The 20,149-nt window shown below is 37.3% G+C and overlaps 1 protein-coding gene across 1 annotated transcript in view; it reads right to left on the minus strand.

Moving 5' to 3' along the window:
* Window positions 1–20,149, minus strand: part of NEO1 (neogenin 1) — a 246,440-nt gene that overhangs the window by 34,604 nt on the left and 191,687 nt on the right. The window contains 7 exon segments of the mRNA XM_036842776.1: window positions 287–382; window positions 6,725–6,919; window positions 8,000–8,110; window positions 10,974–11,121; window positions 12,091–12,140; window positions 18,964–19,102; window positions 19,475–19,623. Coding sequence (XP_036698671.1) covers window positions 287–382; window positions 6,725–6,919; window positions 8,000–8,110; window positions 10,974–11,121; window positions 12,091–12,140; window positions 18,964–19,102; window positions 19,475–19,623 — 888 coding nt within the window.

Raw genomic sequence — 20,149 nt, forward strand, 5'->3', positions numbered from 1 at the left:
TCTCTCACAACTATGCTTTCTAGATCCCAACATATTAAAAACATGTGTTACACATTTACATAGATTTGTTTACATGACAGGACTGTTAATATTTTCTAAAAAGCAAAACAGGGATTCATAGAACTTTCCATTTTTGAAGCCCATTTATTTTCCTATTTGAAGCCTGTACCCTAAATTGCCATATACTTTTCCTTTCACTGATACCTATGGGGTAGGCCTCATGCCAACATTCTATTTAAGCTGCTGGAAAAAATGCTGAAGACCAGAGATGGACGGGGTACCTTACCTGTGTGAGGTCTGGTCACAGCACTCTCATAGAGGGGGATACCTTCACCCACATTGTTAAACGCTTTCAGGGTAATCACATAGTGAGAGCTGGGATCTGAAGGAAAGAAACAAGTGGAAGCACTTAAAAAAATTCTCACTACAGAATTAAAAAAATTCACGGGTGATGATGCATAATCTTAATTGCAAAAAAAGCCAGGAAAGATTTTTAAGTTTTTTATGTGGGATTATTCTGGGGGTGGGGAGGTATGGAGATGGCAGCATACAGAGTATATAGAAAAACTGGCTGGGATAAACTTCCTGGAATTAGTCCCAGGAGTCAGGTTGACTGTTCCTGAATCCTCTCTTGGCTTCAACTAATCAATGGTTTAGTGATGTTATTGTATAGTGAAGAGCTTGGATTAAAATGAATAAATAAGATTTTCATGTGCTGGAAGACCATAGGTGGAGCTTGGAATCAAACAAATCCCTTTTATTCTCAGGAGGACAGCAATTGGAACAGTCAAGCTAGATAAGCAGGAGATAAACTGTTAACTCAGTAACTGCTGAAGATCCTTAACTCTCTGGGGTGCCTCCAAATCCAGGAATGCCAACTTAATCTAGCCTTCGTGCAGACTTCTTGGTTGGAAAAGACATGGCCCAGAATTTCAACCAGCTAGGAGGTGATGCTGCAGGAAACGTAAGACTGAAAGAAACACTCCTCCAGGTGATCATATAAAATGCTGCTAGTTAGACTTGGTGAAAAAGAGAGGTATTAAATAGTTGGAATAGTATCCATTCTCCTACTGGCTAAGGCAAATCAGGAAGACTCTATCACATTCCTGATCCAGGCAAGGTTTAGTATGGGTACTTCAAAAGTCTAGCTTCAGAAATGAAGACTTGGGCTCCACTGAAGTGTTGCAGGGGGAGAAGCTGACCCATAACACTCACTTCTGGCAAAGTTGGGTAGATTTCCAAAGTGGCCACACCTCAAGTGGCCTGCATTACTTTAAAAGCTGCTTGGTGGCCCGTCCTCTAGATACCAGTGAGCAATATGTAAAGGCACCTGGTCTTCCAACGTGAGAAAGAATTGACAACAAATGGAATCAACAAGACTTAGTACTTGACTGGCAGGAAAGGGTGCTGATATGGGCAACATGGTGGAAGGTGATGTCATTCACTGAGACTGGGGACAGAGGCAGAGCAACTACGATACACATTTTCCAGACTTGATCCTAGGCTCCCTTCTATTCCTACTCTTCACTCTCTCCCGATGTGCTTTCATTTATTTCCTTGGTTGGATTAGCGTGTATGTGCCATCAAGTGCAAGCTAGTCCTGACTTTTCTTCTGAGCACCGGACCTCTATGTTCAACTGTCCGTCTGGATTTCCACTTGGATGTCTCAAATCTCTCTCTCTCCCCTTTCTCTGCTCCTTCAGCTGCTCCAGTTTTCCCTAGAGTTCATAAATGGCATGACTATGCACCCTGCTGCTCAAGTCAGAAACCTGGGAGTCATTAAGACCTCTCCCTCCTCCCCTACGCAAATGATCAAGCCTTGGTGATTATACCTACTTGCCTCTCACCACTCTGCCTTGCTCCCTGGGCTCCATCTTTACTGGCCATCTCTCAGTTCACTGAGCACTATGTGCTCTCTTACTACTGGGCTGCAACATGTGCAGCTGTCCCTTATGCTGGGGACACATGCCACCCTTCTTTACTTAGACAATGCCTATTCATCGGAAAGGGCTCTTCCCAGACTGGATTAGCCTCTCTAGTTACGTAGCCTGTGGCACCTCATTTCTCTTCCTCAGCACTCTAAACAATTTCAATTATTTAGAAATTGTATTATTTCTAATAATAGGGATCATGTCTGTTTGATTCTTTGCTCTGTCTCCAGCACAGGGTCTGGGGTATTTGCTGATTGATTGAAAGTTCGCAGAAGATACTAATTTTAATTTTGATTAAATTATGATAGAATATGGGACATATCCCAGTGCAAACACCATCAAGCAGATGTTTATATGGATCTGAAGCTCAGGAGAGAGCTCTTGTGTGAATAAATGAATTCCTAAAAGTATTTCTCAACTGCTAACTTTTGTTCAATATTATATGCATCTAAGCTCTATCTGTGATGATAAATACAGCAAGCTTATTTTACTTTACGCAAAATTAATTTTTTGCTACTTCTCAATGTACACTCTCTTTACTAATAAAATCTGTTTACTGTTTTCAACACATGCAGTGCTCCTTCTCATCTCTTCTTTTCAACCACTCTTCTGACTCAGACTTTCAAGTACAGGTCAAGCTTCTTCCCTGACTGCTCTACTGTGCCGTACCACCTTTTCCTTCTCTGAACATACTTCACTTCAACTCATCTCATTGTTTCTTGTGTTTTACATTTCTTCTCCTATTAGACTGAAAGCACCTGAAAGTCAAAGACCACGTACTGCCTACACTGCAGAGGATTTTCATTTCAGTAGTTTCATAAAGGAAACAGTAGGAGTGGGTCACCACAGAGATATTTTTATCCTATCCTATTCTTTTGCTCTCCTACAATTGCCTTAAAAGACTGTTCATGCGGGGAACACTTCCTAGGTTAACTGTGCTGTTTCTTCTTGAAAGGAAAAAGAGAAAGGCTACTCTGTTTTTGAATAAAGCATTAGATTGCTGCTTATTTTCTACCAGAAAAGATGAAGGTAAGTAATTTGTTAGACACCTAAAATTGTCCTTAGGAAAGATATTTACAAAGAAATGATGTGAACAAAAAAGTTGGTCAGGGAAGATTCTGAATTAAAAGGCAAGTCTTTCAAAGAAAGATCTCAATAATGATATAATCCAATTTGGAAAAGTAATTATACCTACCCAAATCAATTCATTTTCTATTATAAAATATTAACTATATCTCAAAATTTTGGCTTTGTAATTCAACTTTGAGGCATAATTAGTATAAACTAAAATGTACCCATTTAAATGTACACTTTTAATTTTGACAAATATATACACCTGTGTAATCATGACCACAATCAAGATAGAGAATATTTCCAACACTCCAAATAATTCCCTTATGCCCCTTGAAGTAAATTTCCACCACCCCAATTTCCAGGCAACCACTCATCTTGCTGTGTCACTATAAATAAGTGCTGTCCATTCTGTAATTTCATAAAAATATAATAACACAGTATGTATTCTCTTGTGTTTGGCTTCTTTTGCTCAGCATAATGTTTGTGAGATTCGTTTTGTTGCGTGTATCCATAGCCTATTTCTTTGAATTGCTGAGTAGTATTCTATTGTATGGATATAGTATTATTTACCATTTACTTGTTTACTCCCTTTAGATTATTATAAATAAATATATTATGAACATCTATGTAGAAGTCTATGTGTAGAAATGTGTCTTTATTTCTCTTGGTTAACTATCTATGAGTGGGAATGTTGGGTTGTATGGTCAACGTTTTAAGAAACCTCCAAACTGTTTTCTAAAGTGGTTGTACCATCTGATATTCCCACCAGCAACCGTGAGTTCCAGTTCTGCATCCTTGCTGATATCTGGTATTATCAGTCTATTAAATTTTAGCAATTCTAGAGGTTGTGTAGTGATATTGCATCGTGGCTTTATTTGCATTTCTCTGATGATTAATGAAGCTGAGAATCTTTTCATGTGCTTATTGTCCACTCATATATCATCTTCTTTGGTGTACTGTCCATCCAAATCTTTTGTCTACTTTTTTATTGGATTGTTATCTTCTTATTGAGTTGTTAGAGGTGCTTTTTTTGTTTGTTTGCTTGTTTTTACATCTTCTAGACTTGAATGATGAGTATTTTCTTCTAGTCTCTGGCTCACCTTTTCATCTTATTGGTGTCTTTCCAAGGAGAAGTTTTAAATCTTGAGGAAGCCTGATTTACTAATTTTTTATTTTTAATTTGTGCTTTTTTGCATCCTAAGAGATCCTTGCTACCCCAAATTCATGAAGATTTTTTTTCTGTTTTCTACTAGAAGTTTTATAGTTTTAACTGTTGTATTTAGATCTGTTTTTGTGTATGGTATGAGATAAGGGTCAATGAAGGTTCTTTTTTCTTTCTCATACAGATATCCAATTATTCCCACACCTTCTGTTGAAAAGACTATCCTCTTCCCACTGAATTATCTCAGTATTGTCAAAAATCAATTGACCATATACGTATGGATCTATTTGTAGACTCTATCCTGTTTCACCTACCTTTTACATAAACACTATCACAATGTCTCGGTTACTGTAGCTTTATAATAAGTCCTGAAATCACGTAGTGTGGGTCTTCTAAACTTTATTCTTCTTTTTCAAAAGTGTTTGGCTATTCTAGCTCTTTCAATTTTTCATGTAAATTTTAGAATAAGTTTATCAACGTCTAGAAAAAAGTCTACTGGGATTTTACTTGGGATTGCATTGGAGAGGACTGTCATTGTAATATACTGTTTTCCAATCCATGAACATGGTTATCTCCATTTATTTAAGTCTTCTTTAATTTCTCTCAGCCATAATTTTCTACTCTTCAGTGCACAGATCTTCTCTCTATATATATATTTAAAGTTTATTCCTAAGTACTTCATATTTTTGATGCTATTAAGTGGTATTGTTATTTTTTAAAATTTTTACTGGAGTATAGTTGATTTACAATGTTGTGTTAGTTTCAGGTGTACAGCAAAGTGAATCTGTTATACATATATATCCACTCTTTTTTTGATTCTTTTCCCATATAGGCCATTACAGAGTATTGAGTAGAGTCCCTTGTGATGCACAGTAGGTCCTTATTAGTTATCTATTTTATATATAGTAGTGTGTATATGTCAATCCCACTCTTCCAATTTATCCCTCCTCCCCCTTACCCCCTGGTAACCATAAGTTTATTTTCTACATCTGTAACTCTATTTCTGTTTTGTAGATAAGTTCATTTGTACCCCTTTTTTTAGATTCCACATATAAGCAATATCATATGATATTTGTCTTTCTCTGTCTGACTTTACTCACTATGACAATCTCTAAGTCCATCCATGTTGCTGCAAATGGCATTACTTCGTTCTTTTTTATGGCTAATATTCCATTGTATATATGTACCACACCTTTTTTTATCCATTCCTCTGTTGATGGTGGTATTGTTAATTTAATTCCAACTTCCAATTGCTTATTGTTAGTATGTGGAAATACAACTGCTTCTATATATTGACTTTGTATCTTGTGACTTTTTAAACCCAGTTATAGTTTTAGTAGCATTTTTAATAGATTTCTCAGGATTTCTACCCCAGTAACAATGAGCATGTATAGTGCTCAGATACTGGTTTCTAAATATCATTTATAAAAAATCAGGAGCAATAGCTGATTCAAGGGCAAAGGCTAGGAAAATACCAGATAAGCCTGTAACATCTTACTGTGTCAAAAAGAAAGAAAGTGCTCAAAGAAAGATGGGAGATGTCAAACGGACACAGAAACTAGTCATAAAGAGACTCCCATTGGCCGCTCTTTCACTATGGAAGAGAAGGAAAGCTCTTTCTTCTCAAAGAACGCTAATAAATGTAAAAAGAAACAATGGAATTAGGAAATCACCACTTGGGAAACACCACAGTAATAACTGTTAACTAAAGATTCTAAAACTAGTGAGTAAAAGTTCGACAAGAAACAAGATATTTACAAAGATTCAAGGTACCTCCCCTACAAGGTACTTTTTAATTATGAAGGAAAAAAATAATAACTTTATAGTGGAGAAATGTGGAAGATACCATTTTAACCAAGCGGTTAAAGTTAACATCACTAGCATTAGACTCTCATGTGCCTCCTGATATGATGTACTGACAAGAACACATGCATCTATGTCACTCCTTCCAAAAATGCATAAGCTGAATGTAATGAGGAAATATTACACAAGTCTAAACTGAGAAACATTCTATAAAATATAAATGGTCTATATGTATTTTTCAAAAATGTCATAGTCATGAAAGTCAAGAAAAAAACAAGGAACTGTTTCATATAAAAGAAAACTAATGAGAAACAATAAATACAACATGTGATCCTGCAACAGAAAACAATGTTTTTCTTTTGTTATAAAGGACATTAATGAGACAACTAGTAAAATATAAAGTCTATAGATAGTTTCACAGTTAATTTGCTCATTTTGATAACTGCACTGTGGTTATATTAGAAAATGCCCTTATTTTTAGGAAATGCAAATTAAAAGTAAATATGAGTGGATAGAGGCGCATCGTGTCTGCAACTTACTCTCAAATGGTTCTGAGAAAAAAAAAAACAGGTACATATAGCAGATAAAGCATATGTGGTAAAACGTTAACCTTTGGGGAATCTGGGTGAAGGATATATAAAAATTCTTTGTACTATTTTTGAAAGTTTTCTGTAAAAATAAAATTATTACACAATAAAAAGTTAGAAAGAAAGAAATCACACGTGCAATTACTTCCTCTACTTAGCACACATACCCAGATTTTCGATGGTGTAATAGCGCTGTTTATAGTCCACTTTTATGGTCTGGGCATGAGGGCTGCCAATGCCATAACCAATGGCATAACCTCTGACCACAATGTTCTGATTCTCCGGAGGCGTCCAGCTTACTACGATGCTAGTGACAAGTGGGCGGACGTGAAGAGAACTAGGCACTTCGGGGACACGAGTTTCTGGGAAGGAAAACAGAAAAGCAGGATGATATCCAGGGCCACTTTCCTTTAGAATATTTCATGATGCTTGGGAAATGGTGTTCAGCCTTCTGCCAAATTATTTGGGGCTTAGTTTTTTCCATTTTGCCCAAGAATTCAAAGAGAATCTGTATGTACAGTAAAGTATGGCCCATGGTTTTACTGCAGTCTAAGAAAACAAACTCAAACAGCCTGAAATACAAAACACTGCAGTATTAATTTGGAAGAGAAGAGAAAGAAATCCAAGAATGTCTTCCCAATGGAGAAAAACAAATAAATTGTCTTTCAATTGTTACCCATTCCTCTTGGTCCTATATCTGATTCCCAAACTCTACCAAGTGGAATGAGAAAGGTACAACATCAACTAATTAGAAGCCTGCTGTCAACAGGTGATCAAGTATCATATTACAGCAATGATATCAATTATTTACTACCCAAAGTAATATGGTAAGTCAGAAAATATGAAACTTTAGAACCACAAATTGATTTAAATGGTGGGAGACTAAGAGGCTTTAAAAGGTGGCAATTTACAGTATCTTTCACATACATTATTTCAAGGCATAAATTTCTACCACTATTTAAAAATTAGTAAACAAAGAATTAGAGTAAATACCCAGGTCTTTTGTCTTTTAAGTGCAGCACCTGTCTCTGATAAAGGTACATACACAAACCCACATGGAGTTACTGAATAAACAGGTGAGAAAAAGGGAAAGGTTTCCAGGACTAAGGGAAAAGGGAAACTGTAACTGAAATAAAGGCACAATTTATGTGGTTCAGCCTTAAATTTTAGATCATTTATCTACTTGATGGGCTTGGTAAAAAACCAGACTTAAAGCACTTGTACATTTTTACTTGTGCTGGTTCTGCTTAAAGGGACGGTTCTCTCTAAAAAAAAAAAACATTCCAGGAGACTTGCTGTATTACAGGAATGACAGCAGGATAAATGCACTAAAGTTCACAGATTTAAGCCACATACACCCAAAATCTGTGCCTTTCCAGTTTGACTCATTTGACTTCAGTTAGTACCTAACCTGTGCCAATCCTGCCGATTGTTGTTCTTACCATCTAAGTCACTTTCAAAAGTTTCAGCAGCCAGCCAGTCAGTAGCAGGGCCTGTACCATTGATTGTTAGAGCAGCCACTCGGAAATTATATTCAGTCCCCCGATCAAGACCTGCAACCCAAACGACAGAAAAACAAAAGGGTTGAAACAAGAGCTTTGGAAAAACAAAAGATCAGCAATCTCTCATTAAAGCAAATACCTCATCCACCAACTTAATACAAAGCTACTATCTTGATAACATTTCAGTTAAAGTTAATACAGAACAAGCAATACATAAATACAGCACAGAGGAGCTCCTACCTCTGAAGTAGAGGCTAAAGCCCACACAATCCAAGAGGAAAACAAAATGAGTAAAGCTCCCAGGAGACTTCAGATCTTTTAAAAGAGCCTAAAGGCATCTTAGAGATGACTTAATGCAATCCCTTCATTTTGTTACTAAGGAGGCCAAGGCCAAAAAGAGGCCAAAGGAATGAAAGAGTTACAACAAAGGAACAAAGTCAGTTGGTCTCAAAAGACACCAAAGACCAGAAAATAATGCAGAGGTATAACACCTACCAGTTTACCTCTGTTCTCTGGGCCACCCCATAACCACAGTAGAAAAAATTTTAAACATCAAATGTGGCCTAGAAATCTATTTCTCAACAGCCTATTGCCCATAAGTATATACTATAAGTAAAAGAGAAATAAAGCCTTTCTACATGCGATCTTTCATATTTACTATCAGCTAAACAAGTACCTGATATACCAATGTACCAAAGGCAACAAAGATCTACATGTAAAAGTCTACCCTACAAAGTGGGGTAACAGTCAATAATATGATCAGCTATTCATATATTCATGCTTCCATTTTTTTCTCTTTTTATTGTGTTAAAATACATATAACGTAAAATTTATCATCTTAGTCATTTTTAAGTGTACAGTTCACATGCATACATTTTTAGAGCACTTAGATTCTAGATATTGTGATAGGTCTTGTAAGGGTTATGAAAAATTATCCTACCTCCCCATATTCAAATAACAGCATCTTTGGCAGCAACATAGTACAGAAACTCCAAAGAGAGAGCTACTGAGAGAGAAGTTGGCTAGGATGCAGGATGAGCCCTTGCTCAGTTAATCAATCCTGTCACGTGGTGTGAGAGGAGAGATGGGAGGTTCTGTTCTCTGCAGGCCCATCCTGATTCTGTTTGTCCACAAGAAAGCAAGAAACAAGACAGGAGGAGAAGCAGAACGGCTGGGGCCAAGTCAGTTTACCTCTCGGTCTCCTCCCTGCACACACTGAACAGGACGTGCCAGAGTGGGCTACACAAGCATTTGTAACTTTAACAGACAACAAACATGGTTCAACTGAGGACCTGGAAGAATTCAACCAATCAGATTATCATTCCCTATCCTCTGCGGAGTTGGAGTGTAAAGAGAGGGAGAGAGCAAGTGAGAGAGAGTGCACATAAGCAGGTGCAAGTGAGAGAGACACGTGAGTATAGAGGCTGAGCTCCTCTCCCTCAAGATAACCTAGAGAGCTCATCGACTAAAACCAAGGCACTCAATTCATATTATAAAGATATGGCAGAATGTGTTTAGTGCTGTAAGTGGTACAAAAAGAAGACACAACAATTACTTCTGAATAAAACTTAAAATCCTATAATTTGTTGTTCAGTACAGGATCTTGGGAACCCATACTGTTCTCTAATACTTATCAGCCTCAAGTTAATGCTTCAAGAGAATAACGATCTCCACTTTTGCTCATCACTGTATACTCAGTGCCAGTACCTGCTAATAAAAGTTCAATAAAGTCTATTAAACAAATCAATGAATCTAAATATGATTTTAAAATGCAAGAATTTTCTTGATAAAGAAAAGGCTATTTTTATGATGAAAGTGGTACTCTGCTTATACATCAAATGTTCCATTCAGAAAACGAATAGTCTCCTCATGGGCAAGGACTGATCTACTTTTATTTATTAGAAACAAGAAGAGTGCCTGGTATACAATAAATATCTACTATTAAACATTCAAAATAAAAGGCTTATTTTTGGGAAATGTTATTTATCTGTGTCTGGAGTAAAATCAGACTGACTTTTAAGAACATCCGTGACCAATTTTGCTGTAATGCTCCTTTGGTGAGACTTCTCAGCAACACCCCTACAGCCATATTTACCTGCTGCAGCTTAGAGCTGTGGGGTTCATAAGAGGAAACTAGAAGACTGAAAGATACCCTTGAAGACAAACATTCACCTTCTCCTATTTTGAAAGAAATCAATCTCATCCATGAGGTGAAGAGTACAGAGAAAAGCTTGCTGGTTTAATGGAGTACAGTTTTTCACTGTCACTGGCTCTCCAATTTTCAGAAACCTATACCTATACAGATTATATGGATTAGGGTTCATTTTTATCAGGTGTGCCACTTGCTCTGTGCACACAAAGGGAGAACTATACAAAAGAGCTATCCTTGACAGAATTTTCTAAAACTTTATCATGTCTGTAGAAGCAAGAATGATTACTGAATGGCTGTGGCTATTCACAAATGTTGTTTCAGGCCACATATACCTGAGTGGTGTCAGCGTTATAGAAGTCATTTTGTAGGCCTCTGCTACCAACTAGACTGAGTGGATTCTTTGCTTATATAGCTTTGTTTTACCTTTCTTTCAGATCACAAAAGAGTTATATATATGTGTATGTGTATGTGTGTGTGTGTATGTATATATATATATATTCAAAAAAGAAAACATGGAGAACACAGAAAAACACAAGTAAGGCAATGAAACTCAAATGCAATTTCACCAGAGATGGCAGAACCCGTAAGAGTGTTTTCCACTAATTTTTGTCAAGTCAGAAGTAGACTGAACTCTTACAAATTGTTTTAAACCATTTTTGCTTTGTGTAAGTCAACGGCCCGGAGCAGTCATTAGACTAGCACAATTCAATGTTTGAGAGAGACACCATCTCCTAGCTTTCGCCTATGTGCAAAGCAGCTTACCTTCAATCAGCTGTGACAGCTGTGTCCCAGTCACCAAGGTCTCAGTGACATCACTCTTTCGGGAGGCCTTTCGGTAGCGAACCTTGTAGCCAGTGATCTGCCCGTTTTGTGTGGCCGGAGGAGGTGGCTGCCAGTGAATCACAATACTCTGGGAAAGACAGGATTATAGGGAAAAGACTGAATATATCAAATCTTGGTCCTGTTTTATGTACTATTACTCTGAATCCAGTGTGTAAGAGATGGAACCATAAAAGCAACAGAGTGTTCAGACAGAGTTTTACTAAGTTATTTAATAATCACTCAAAGATAGTGTTTAATTTTAAAACCATCAAAGATCAAATGGGAAGACTGTATCTGTGGGCAGTACACGCTGGGCACTTGATTTATTTTGCCAGAATGAAGACATTGGGCAAAAGTCTCAGGAAAGTTTTTGAAGGAAAACATAAGGTCAGAGGCATGTGGATTAGGAAGTAAACTACTGTTAGGTGTAAGGGTCTCTTCTACTTCCACTGTAGCAACAGCGAAATTAGACAATTTCTGTCTAAAACTTTTCAAAGAGGGGACTGTTAATCAACAGCTGGTTGTTTCTTAAAGGAAAAGGAGTCCCATAGTCCCTGTTGAAAGAACTGACTGTCTCAGTTGTCTATGCGGGCCAGGAGGGGTTCTGGGTGTCTGAGAGGCACACGCGGCCTTCAGTGCACAGTGAACTTGACCAGGAGGGACAGCTTCAGCAATGCAACCATCTGACAGACGTCTGCCTTTGATTCACACTGGGCTCACCTCACAGTACTAAACAGGCTATGGTATCATAAACAACAACTTACTTCTTTCTACCTGTCACCAAGGTTCCGGATGGTTAACATCTAGGATGTCATGATTTACACAATAATAGCAATGTATTTGCAGAAAGGCTAAAGTAATTTTTGCACAACAGAAAGGCAGTAAAGTTGAACAGAATAAACGAGTTGGCTTCTAAGCCCAGCTTTAAACTGGCAAGTGTAATATCTATGTTACTTTATTTCTTTGCTTGATTATGGTTGTTTTGATACAGAATCTCCCTCTCTATTTGCCATTCTGAGGCAAATAGAAAATGAACAACAGCAATGTAAAGTTTTACCTTTGAATTTCTTACTTCTAAAGACAGATTCTGAGGAGCAGCACTGGGAACTGCACAGGCGAAAAAAAAAAAAAAAGAAAAGAAAAAAAATTCAATCACTCAGGCATCACCCATCATGTGACTGTTCTTGGCTGGACTTTATATAAATGCACATCTCAAACACTGATATACAACCTGAAGGTCTAACCCAGCAGCCAGTGCCCTCATGTTGATAGTATCTGGACAAGGTGTGGGGCCATATTTGCTTCATTTAAAATAATGAGACCCGTTCACATATGCACCCATACCCAAGTCAGGCTGTACCTTTGGGAAGTCAGGTACTTACTTCAAGGATATGATAGAGACTGTAAACTTTTCTAGACCCCAAATACATTCTGAATCTTTAACGTATTCTTTTGAATATTCTTGGGAGTAGCATATCTTTATCTTGGGATATATTTTCTGGAAACAAGTCTAATGACTATGGCAAGTGAATCAACTGGGTAATATCACTATGAGTCCAAAATGTGATGTACACAAATCAATGAGCTTGGCTTTCTTGTGGGGTCCTAAACTGGTTTTAAAGGCAATTTCCAAGTAGAGCAAAGAGATGTTTAAGCAATGACAGTCCAGTTAAGAAACCATCTGGATTCCCAAGGCAACTATGTAGCAGGGAACACTCATTCAGATGTGAGAAGTTTGGGACCATTGGTTAAAAAACAGCTGTATAACTTCAGCTTCTCTCATATTAGAACATAAGACAAGGGTATCTCAAAGTTTATGGTCCACACACCCTCCAGTGTCTCCTTTTGTAGTAATTATAGGAAGCAAAGAAAATTTAAGTAAACCTGATTAGTTTCTTCTCCATCACAAAATGCTAACCTTGGCTTTTCTCTCCTAATCCATCCATGAAAATTTCTCCCTCCCATTCTCTGACATTTGGTGACCAGGCGTATAACTAAGTGCCCACTGCGCTACAGGCTTCTGGAGGACAGAGACTACTTCTTGTTCACTGTTGAATCCTGTGCTAACCACAAAGTACATCAGGCCTCAACCAAGAGATTCAGGCACAGAGGGTCTGGAGAAGGACTTAGGAACCTGTGTTTTGAAAAAAGTCCATGGATGGTTTTGATCATCTCCCTGTTAAGAACCTCTGACTTAGCTGCAAACGCACCAACATAATTGTTGTTGCTGTCTTCTTCTTCATCATCATCACCACTGCCACCATTATAACTAAGATCTGCTGCATGCTCCTACATGACAGGTACTTAATCCTTAAAACAATCCTACAAAGGAGTTTCTATTATTATTCCCATTTTATAGATGAGAAAACTATAGATGCAGCTCAGGAGAGTTAACTTGCTCAAGGTATTTGTTTCAGCTGGTGTAGGAACTAAGATTTATCTTACTCCGAAGTGCTGCCCTTAACCACCATGCTGAGACACATTCAGTTCCTGTGACAGGCACTGTAGTCAGCATGCCAAGCCACTTAATGCAGTTAAAAGTGGCTCATGGGTAGATTTAAGAGCCTACCTCAAAAAACAGGGTAATGTAGTTGGCTAACCAAACTACAGTTTGCATTTATTTTTCCCAACTTTTTATCCTGAAAAATTGCAAGCACAAAGAGTGACAAGAAGAATACAATGAACACCATGCATTCTTTTCCTGGATTCACCAACTGCTAATATTCTGCCAAATCTGCTTTATTTCTCTCATTATATTTATACAAACATGTTTATCTATCTACATATTGTTTCTGGATGGCTGAGAGACAGTTACAGTCGTCATGATACGTCACTCCTAAATACTACAGTATGTATCTCCTAAAAACAAAAACATTCTCCAACAAAATGATAATACAATGATCACATTAAAAATCTAATCAACACAAAAATATTACCTAATATACCTAATAACATATCTAATATTTAATACTGACTGATACTATACCAACCTAACATTAAGTAATTGTACCAAGACTGTCCTTTTTAGCTGTTTTAACTCCCAGAATCAGTCAAAGATCACACATGTTTTATTTTATTTCATGTGTCTTTACTTTCCTTTAATCTAGATTCTAGAACGACTCCCCTACCTTTTTTGTTTCTATCATGAGACTAGTATTTGCTAAGAACTCAGGACAGTTTATTTAATTATTTGCAGAATGTCCATCAATTTCAATATGACTCGTTATTTCATCATGATCATATTTAAATTAAACATTTTTGGCAGGGATACAACATAGAGGTGAAGTTATATCTTTCTCGATGCAACATATCACATGATGTCAGTCTGCTCCTTTGCTGGTGATGTGATGTCTGACCACCTGCTTAAAGGAGTCAAACTATAGCTTCTAAGGCATGCTTGTTTATATATAAGGGCTAGAGACATATACACACATTTTTAAGAAAAAGACATTTTTGTTAACACTTGGATTTAGCTGAGTTTCAGGACGTAATACATATACTAACTGCAATAAACTGCTATTTTCTGTTCTACTCTAAAAACATTTTTTTAAAATGCTGGTCTTGACCAACTCAATCTTGTTGGCAGGCTATACTTTGAAAACGACTGCTTTAGGGTCATGGGTATAAGCAAATATTCAGTCACAGGTGAGAAATAAACTGTCACAAAATCCTGAGGAATTTAAAAGACCTATTTGTATGCACCCAACATAGGAGCATCTCAAAACATAAGGCAAATGCTAACAACCATAAAAGGGGACATCGACAGTAACACAGTAATAGTAGGGGACTTTAACACCCCACTTTCACCAATGGACAGATCATCCAAAACGAAAAAAAATAAGGAAACACAACCTTTAAATGATCCATTAAACAAGACTGACTTGACACTTATAGGACATTCCATCCAAAAACAACAGAATACACTTTCTTCTCAAGTGCTCATGGAACATTCTCCAGGATAGATCATATCTTGGGTCACAAATCAAGCCTTGGTAAATTTAAGAAAATTGAAATCATATCAAGTATCTTTTCCAACCACAAAGCTATGAGACTAGATATCAATTACAGGAAAAAAATCTGTAAAAAATACAAACACATGAGGCTAAACAATACACTACTAAATATCCAAGAGATCACTGAAAAAATCAGAAAGGATATCAAAAAATACTAGAAACAAATGACAATGAAAACACAATGACCCAAAACCTATGGGATGCAGCAAAAGCAGTTCTAAGAGGGAAGTTTATAGCAATACAATCCTACCTTAAGAAACAAGAAACATCTCAAATAAACAACCTAACCTTACACCTAAAGCAATTAGAGAAAGAACAAAAAACCCCCAAAGTTAGCAGAAGGAAAGAGAACATAAGATCAGATCAGAATTAACTGAAATAGAAATGAAGGAAACAATAGCAAAGATCAATAAAACTAAAAGCTGGTTCTTTGAGAAGATAAACAAAATTGATAAACCATTAGCCAGACTCATCAAGAAAAAAAGGGAGAAGACTCAAACCAATAGAATTAGAAATGAAAAAGGAGAAGTAACAACTGACTTTGTATTTCTGACACTGCAGAAATACAAAGGATCATGAGAGATTACTACAAGCAACTATATGCCGATAAAATGGACAACCTGGAAGAGATGGACAAATTCTCAGAAAAGCACAAGCTTCCGAGACTGAACCAGGAAGAAATGGAAAATATAAACAGACCAGTCACAAGCACTGAAATTAAGACTGTGATTAAAAATCTTCCAACAAACAAAAGCCCAGGACCAGATGGCTTTACAGGCGAATTCTATCAAACATTTAGAGAAGAGCTAATACCTGTCCTTCTCAAACTCTTCCAAAATACAGCAGAGGGAGGAACACTCTCAAACTCATTCTATGAGGTCACCATCACCCTGATACCAAAACCAGACAAAGATGTCACAAAGAAAACTACAGGCCAATATCACTGATGAACATGGATGCAAAAATCCTCAACAAAATACTAGCAAACAGAATCCAACAGCACATTAAAAGGATCATACACCATGATCAAGTGGGGTTTATCCCAGGAATGCAAGGATTCTTCAATATATGCAAATCAATCAATGTGATAAACCATATTAACAAATTGAAGGAGAAAAGCCATATGATCATCTCAATAGATGCAGAAAAACCTTTCGACAAAATTCAACACCCATTTATGATAAAAACCCTCCAGAAAGTAGGCATAGAGGGAACTTACCTCAACAAAATAAAGGCCATATATGACAAACCCACAGTCAACGCCGTTCTCAATGGTGAAAAACTGAAACCATTTCCACTAAGATCAGGAACAAGACAAGGCTTGCTAAAAAGACAAGGCTTCTCTTTAGCCACAGCAATCAGAGAAGAAAAAGAAACAGAAGGAATCCAAATTGGAAAAGAAGAAGTAAAGCTGTCACTGTTTGCAGATGACATGATACTATACATAGAGAATCCTAAAGATGCTACCAGAAAACTACTACAGCTAATCAACGAATTTGGTAAAGTAGCAGGATACAAAATTAATGCACAGAAATCTCTTGCATTCCTATACACTAATGATGAAAAATCTGAAAGAGAAACTAACACTCCCATTTACCACTGCAACAAAAAGAATAAAATACCTAGGAATAAACCTACCTAAGGAGACAAAAGACCTGTATGCAGAAAACTTAAGACACTGATGAAAGAAATTAAAGATGATACAAATAGATGGAGAGATATACCATGTTCTTGGATTGGAAGACTCAACATTAGGAAAATGACTATACTACCCAAAGCAATCTACAGATTCAATGCAATCCCTATCAAACCACCAATGGCATTTTTCACAGAACTAGAACAAACAATTTCACAATTTGCATGGAAACACAAAAGACCCCAAATAGTCAAAACAATCTTGAGAAAGAAAAACAGAGCTGGAGGAATCAGCCTCTCTGACTTCAGACTATACTATAAAGCTACAGTAATCAAGACAGTATGGTACTGGCACAAAAACAGAAATATAGATCAATGGAACAGGATAGAAAGCCCAGAGATAAACCCACTCACATATGGTAACCTTATATTTGACAAAGGAGGCAAGAATATACAATGGAGAAAGACAGCCTCTTCAATAAGTGGCGCTGGGAAAACTGGACAGCTACATGTAAAAGTATGAAATTAGAACACTCCCTAACACCATACATAAAAATAAACTCAAAATGGATTAAAGACCTAAATGTAAGGCCAGATACTACAAAACTCTAAGAGGAAAACATAGGCAGAACACTCTATGACATAAATCACAGCAAGATCCTTTTTGACTCATCTTCTAGAGAAATGGAAATAAAAACAAAAATAAAGAAATGGGACCTAATGAAACTTAATAGCTGTTGCACAGCAAAGGAAACCATAAACAAGATGAAAAGACAACCCTCAGAATGGGAGAAAATATTTGCAAATGAAGCAACTGACAAAGGATTAAGCTCCAAAATTTACAAGCAGCTCATGCAGCTCAATATCAAAAAAACAAACAACCCAATCCAAAAATGGGCAGAAGACCTAAACAGACATTTCTCCAAAGAAGATATACAGATTGCCAACAAACACACGAAAGAATGCTCAACATCACTAATCATTAGAGAAATGCAAATCAAAACTACAATGAGGTATCACCTCACACCAGTCAGAATGGCCATCATCAAAAAATCTACAAACAATAAATGCTGGAGAGGGTGTAGAGAAAAGGGAATCCTCTTGCACTGTTGGTGGGAATGTAAATTGATACAGCCACTATGGAGAACAGTATGGAGGTTCCTTAAAAAACTAAAAATAGAACTACCATATGACCCAGCAATCCCACTATTGGGCATATAACCTGAGAAAACCATAATTCAAAAAGAGTCATGTACCACAATGTGCACTGCAGTTCTATTTACAACAGCCAGGACGTGTAACCAACCTAAGTGTCCATCAACCGATGAATGGATAAAGAAGATGTGGCACATATATACAATGGAATATTACTCAGCCGTAAAAAGAAACGAAATTGAGTTATTTGTAGTGAGGTGGATGGACCTAGAGACTGTCATACAGAGTGAAGTAAGTCAGAAAGAGGAAAACAAATACCGTATGCTAACACATATATATGGAATCTTAAAAAAAAAAAAAGAAATGGTTCTGAAGAACCTAGGTTTAGGACAGGAAAAAAGATGCAGACATAGAGAATGCACTTGAGGACATGGGGAGGGGGAGGGGGAAGGGTAAGCTGGGATGAAGTGAGAGAGTGGCAGGCACATATACACACTACCAAATGTAAAACAGATAGCTAGTGGGAAGCAGCCGCATAGCACAGGCATAGCACAGGGAGATCAGCTCGGTGCTTTGTGCCCACCTAGAGGGGTGTGATAGGGAGGGTGGGAGGGAGACACAAGAGGGAGGAGATATGGGGATATATGTATATGTATAGCTGATTCACTTTGTTATACAGCAGAAACTAACACACCATTGTAAAGCAATTATACTCCAATAAAGATGTTAAAAAAAAAAAAAGACCTATTTGGCAGGCAAATATGATTACTAAGTAGAGCAAGCCCAGCCTTCCAACAGCCCTGGGATGGTCTGTGCTATGAACAAGCAATAATATTTACTTATACAAAAGCATCTAGTAAAAATAAAAATACGGAGAAACTATTTAGTACCAGGCACTACATGTTCTATGCTCTCTCACTGGATATTTACAGCAACCCAATGAAGTTGGTATTATAAATTTCATATATAAGGAAACATGCTCAGACATGTGAAGTGACTTGACTGAAGTCACACTACTAGAACTGGTATCTGAACCAAAGCTCCTTGACATCAAAGCCCATGATGTTGCTACTATGCCACCAGCGCCCCCAAGCATGGTATTTTGTTCCAGAGGAAGAAAGACTCACCATCTGAAAATGTTCGAACAGCAACATCTTGTGTGGAGACTCCAGGACCATGTTTATTATAGGCCACCACTCGGAAACTATACTCTGTATATTTTTTCAACCCGTTAATGGTGTGGGAGTGACTTGAAACATCAACATCCTTGAATAAAATAAAACAATTTATATATACACAACTCAAGCCAAAAGAAATGCTGCAAAATAAATAACTATACAAATTCTATATTTGACATAATGCAGATTTTTATCCCTTTTACAGAATATTATTTAACAGTTAAAGCAAATTAATCATAAGCACTGCAGTTTGCTGAGAAATACTCCTTGATGTTTAGGAACCCTTGCTGGCAAAAACTACAGAATAAACCTTTGTACCAAGAAACAGAATCTATCAACTTTTCATTTCTTATACATATTTTTTTCCTCAGATTTCTAGACAAGCAGGTATTGAGTTTTGGAAATATATTTCAACTCTACTATTCCAATCAATGCATTAAAAAATGGCTTCATATTATACCTGTTCTTTATCAGTTCCTTTTTCCATGTAGTACAGTTTGTAATTCTGAATTTCCCCATTTCCAGACAATGGTGTTTCCCAGGTGACAGTAATGGAAGTAGGTGAAGTTGCATATGCTCGGATGTTAGGTGCTGGGCCAGGGAGCTGAACTAGAAAGAAAATTTCAAGACAGTAAGACATAAATAAAATTTACTGCATCCCTCAAGACCATTCTCAGCAATAATGGCACACTATGTTGTTATTTTATTTTATTTTATTTTATTTATTTATTTATTTATTTTTGGCTGCGTTGGGTCTTCGTTGCTGCATGCGGGTCTTCTCTAGTTGCAGAGAGCAGGGACTACTCTTCATTGCAGTGCACGGGCTTCTCACTGAGGTGGCTTCTCTTGTTGAAGAGCGTGGGCTCTAGGCACGTGGGCTTCACAGTTGTGGCACGCGGGCTCAGTAGTTGTGGCTCGCAGGCTCTAGAGTGCAGGCTCAGTAGTTCTGGCACACGGGCTTAGTTGCTCCGCGGCATGTGGGATCTTCCGGGACCAGGGCTCGAACCTGTGTCCCCTGCACTGGCAGGCGGATTCTTAACCACTGCGCCACCAGGGAAGCCCTGGCTATGTTTTTAAAACAATAAAAACGACGAAAACAAGTGATCTGACTGAAGTGGTTTCACGATAATATATA

This window comes from Balaenoptera musculus, chromosome 2 (assembly GCF_009873245.2).
Source record: "Balaenoptera musculus isolate JJ_BM4_2016_0621 chromosome 2, mBalMus1.pri.v3, whole genome shotgun sequence".
Lineage (NCBI taxonomy): Eukaryota > Metazoa > Chordata > Mammalia > Artiodactyla > Balaenopteridae > Balaenoptera > Balaenoptera musculus.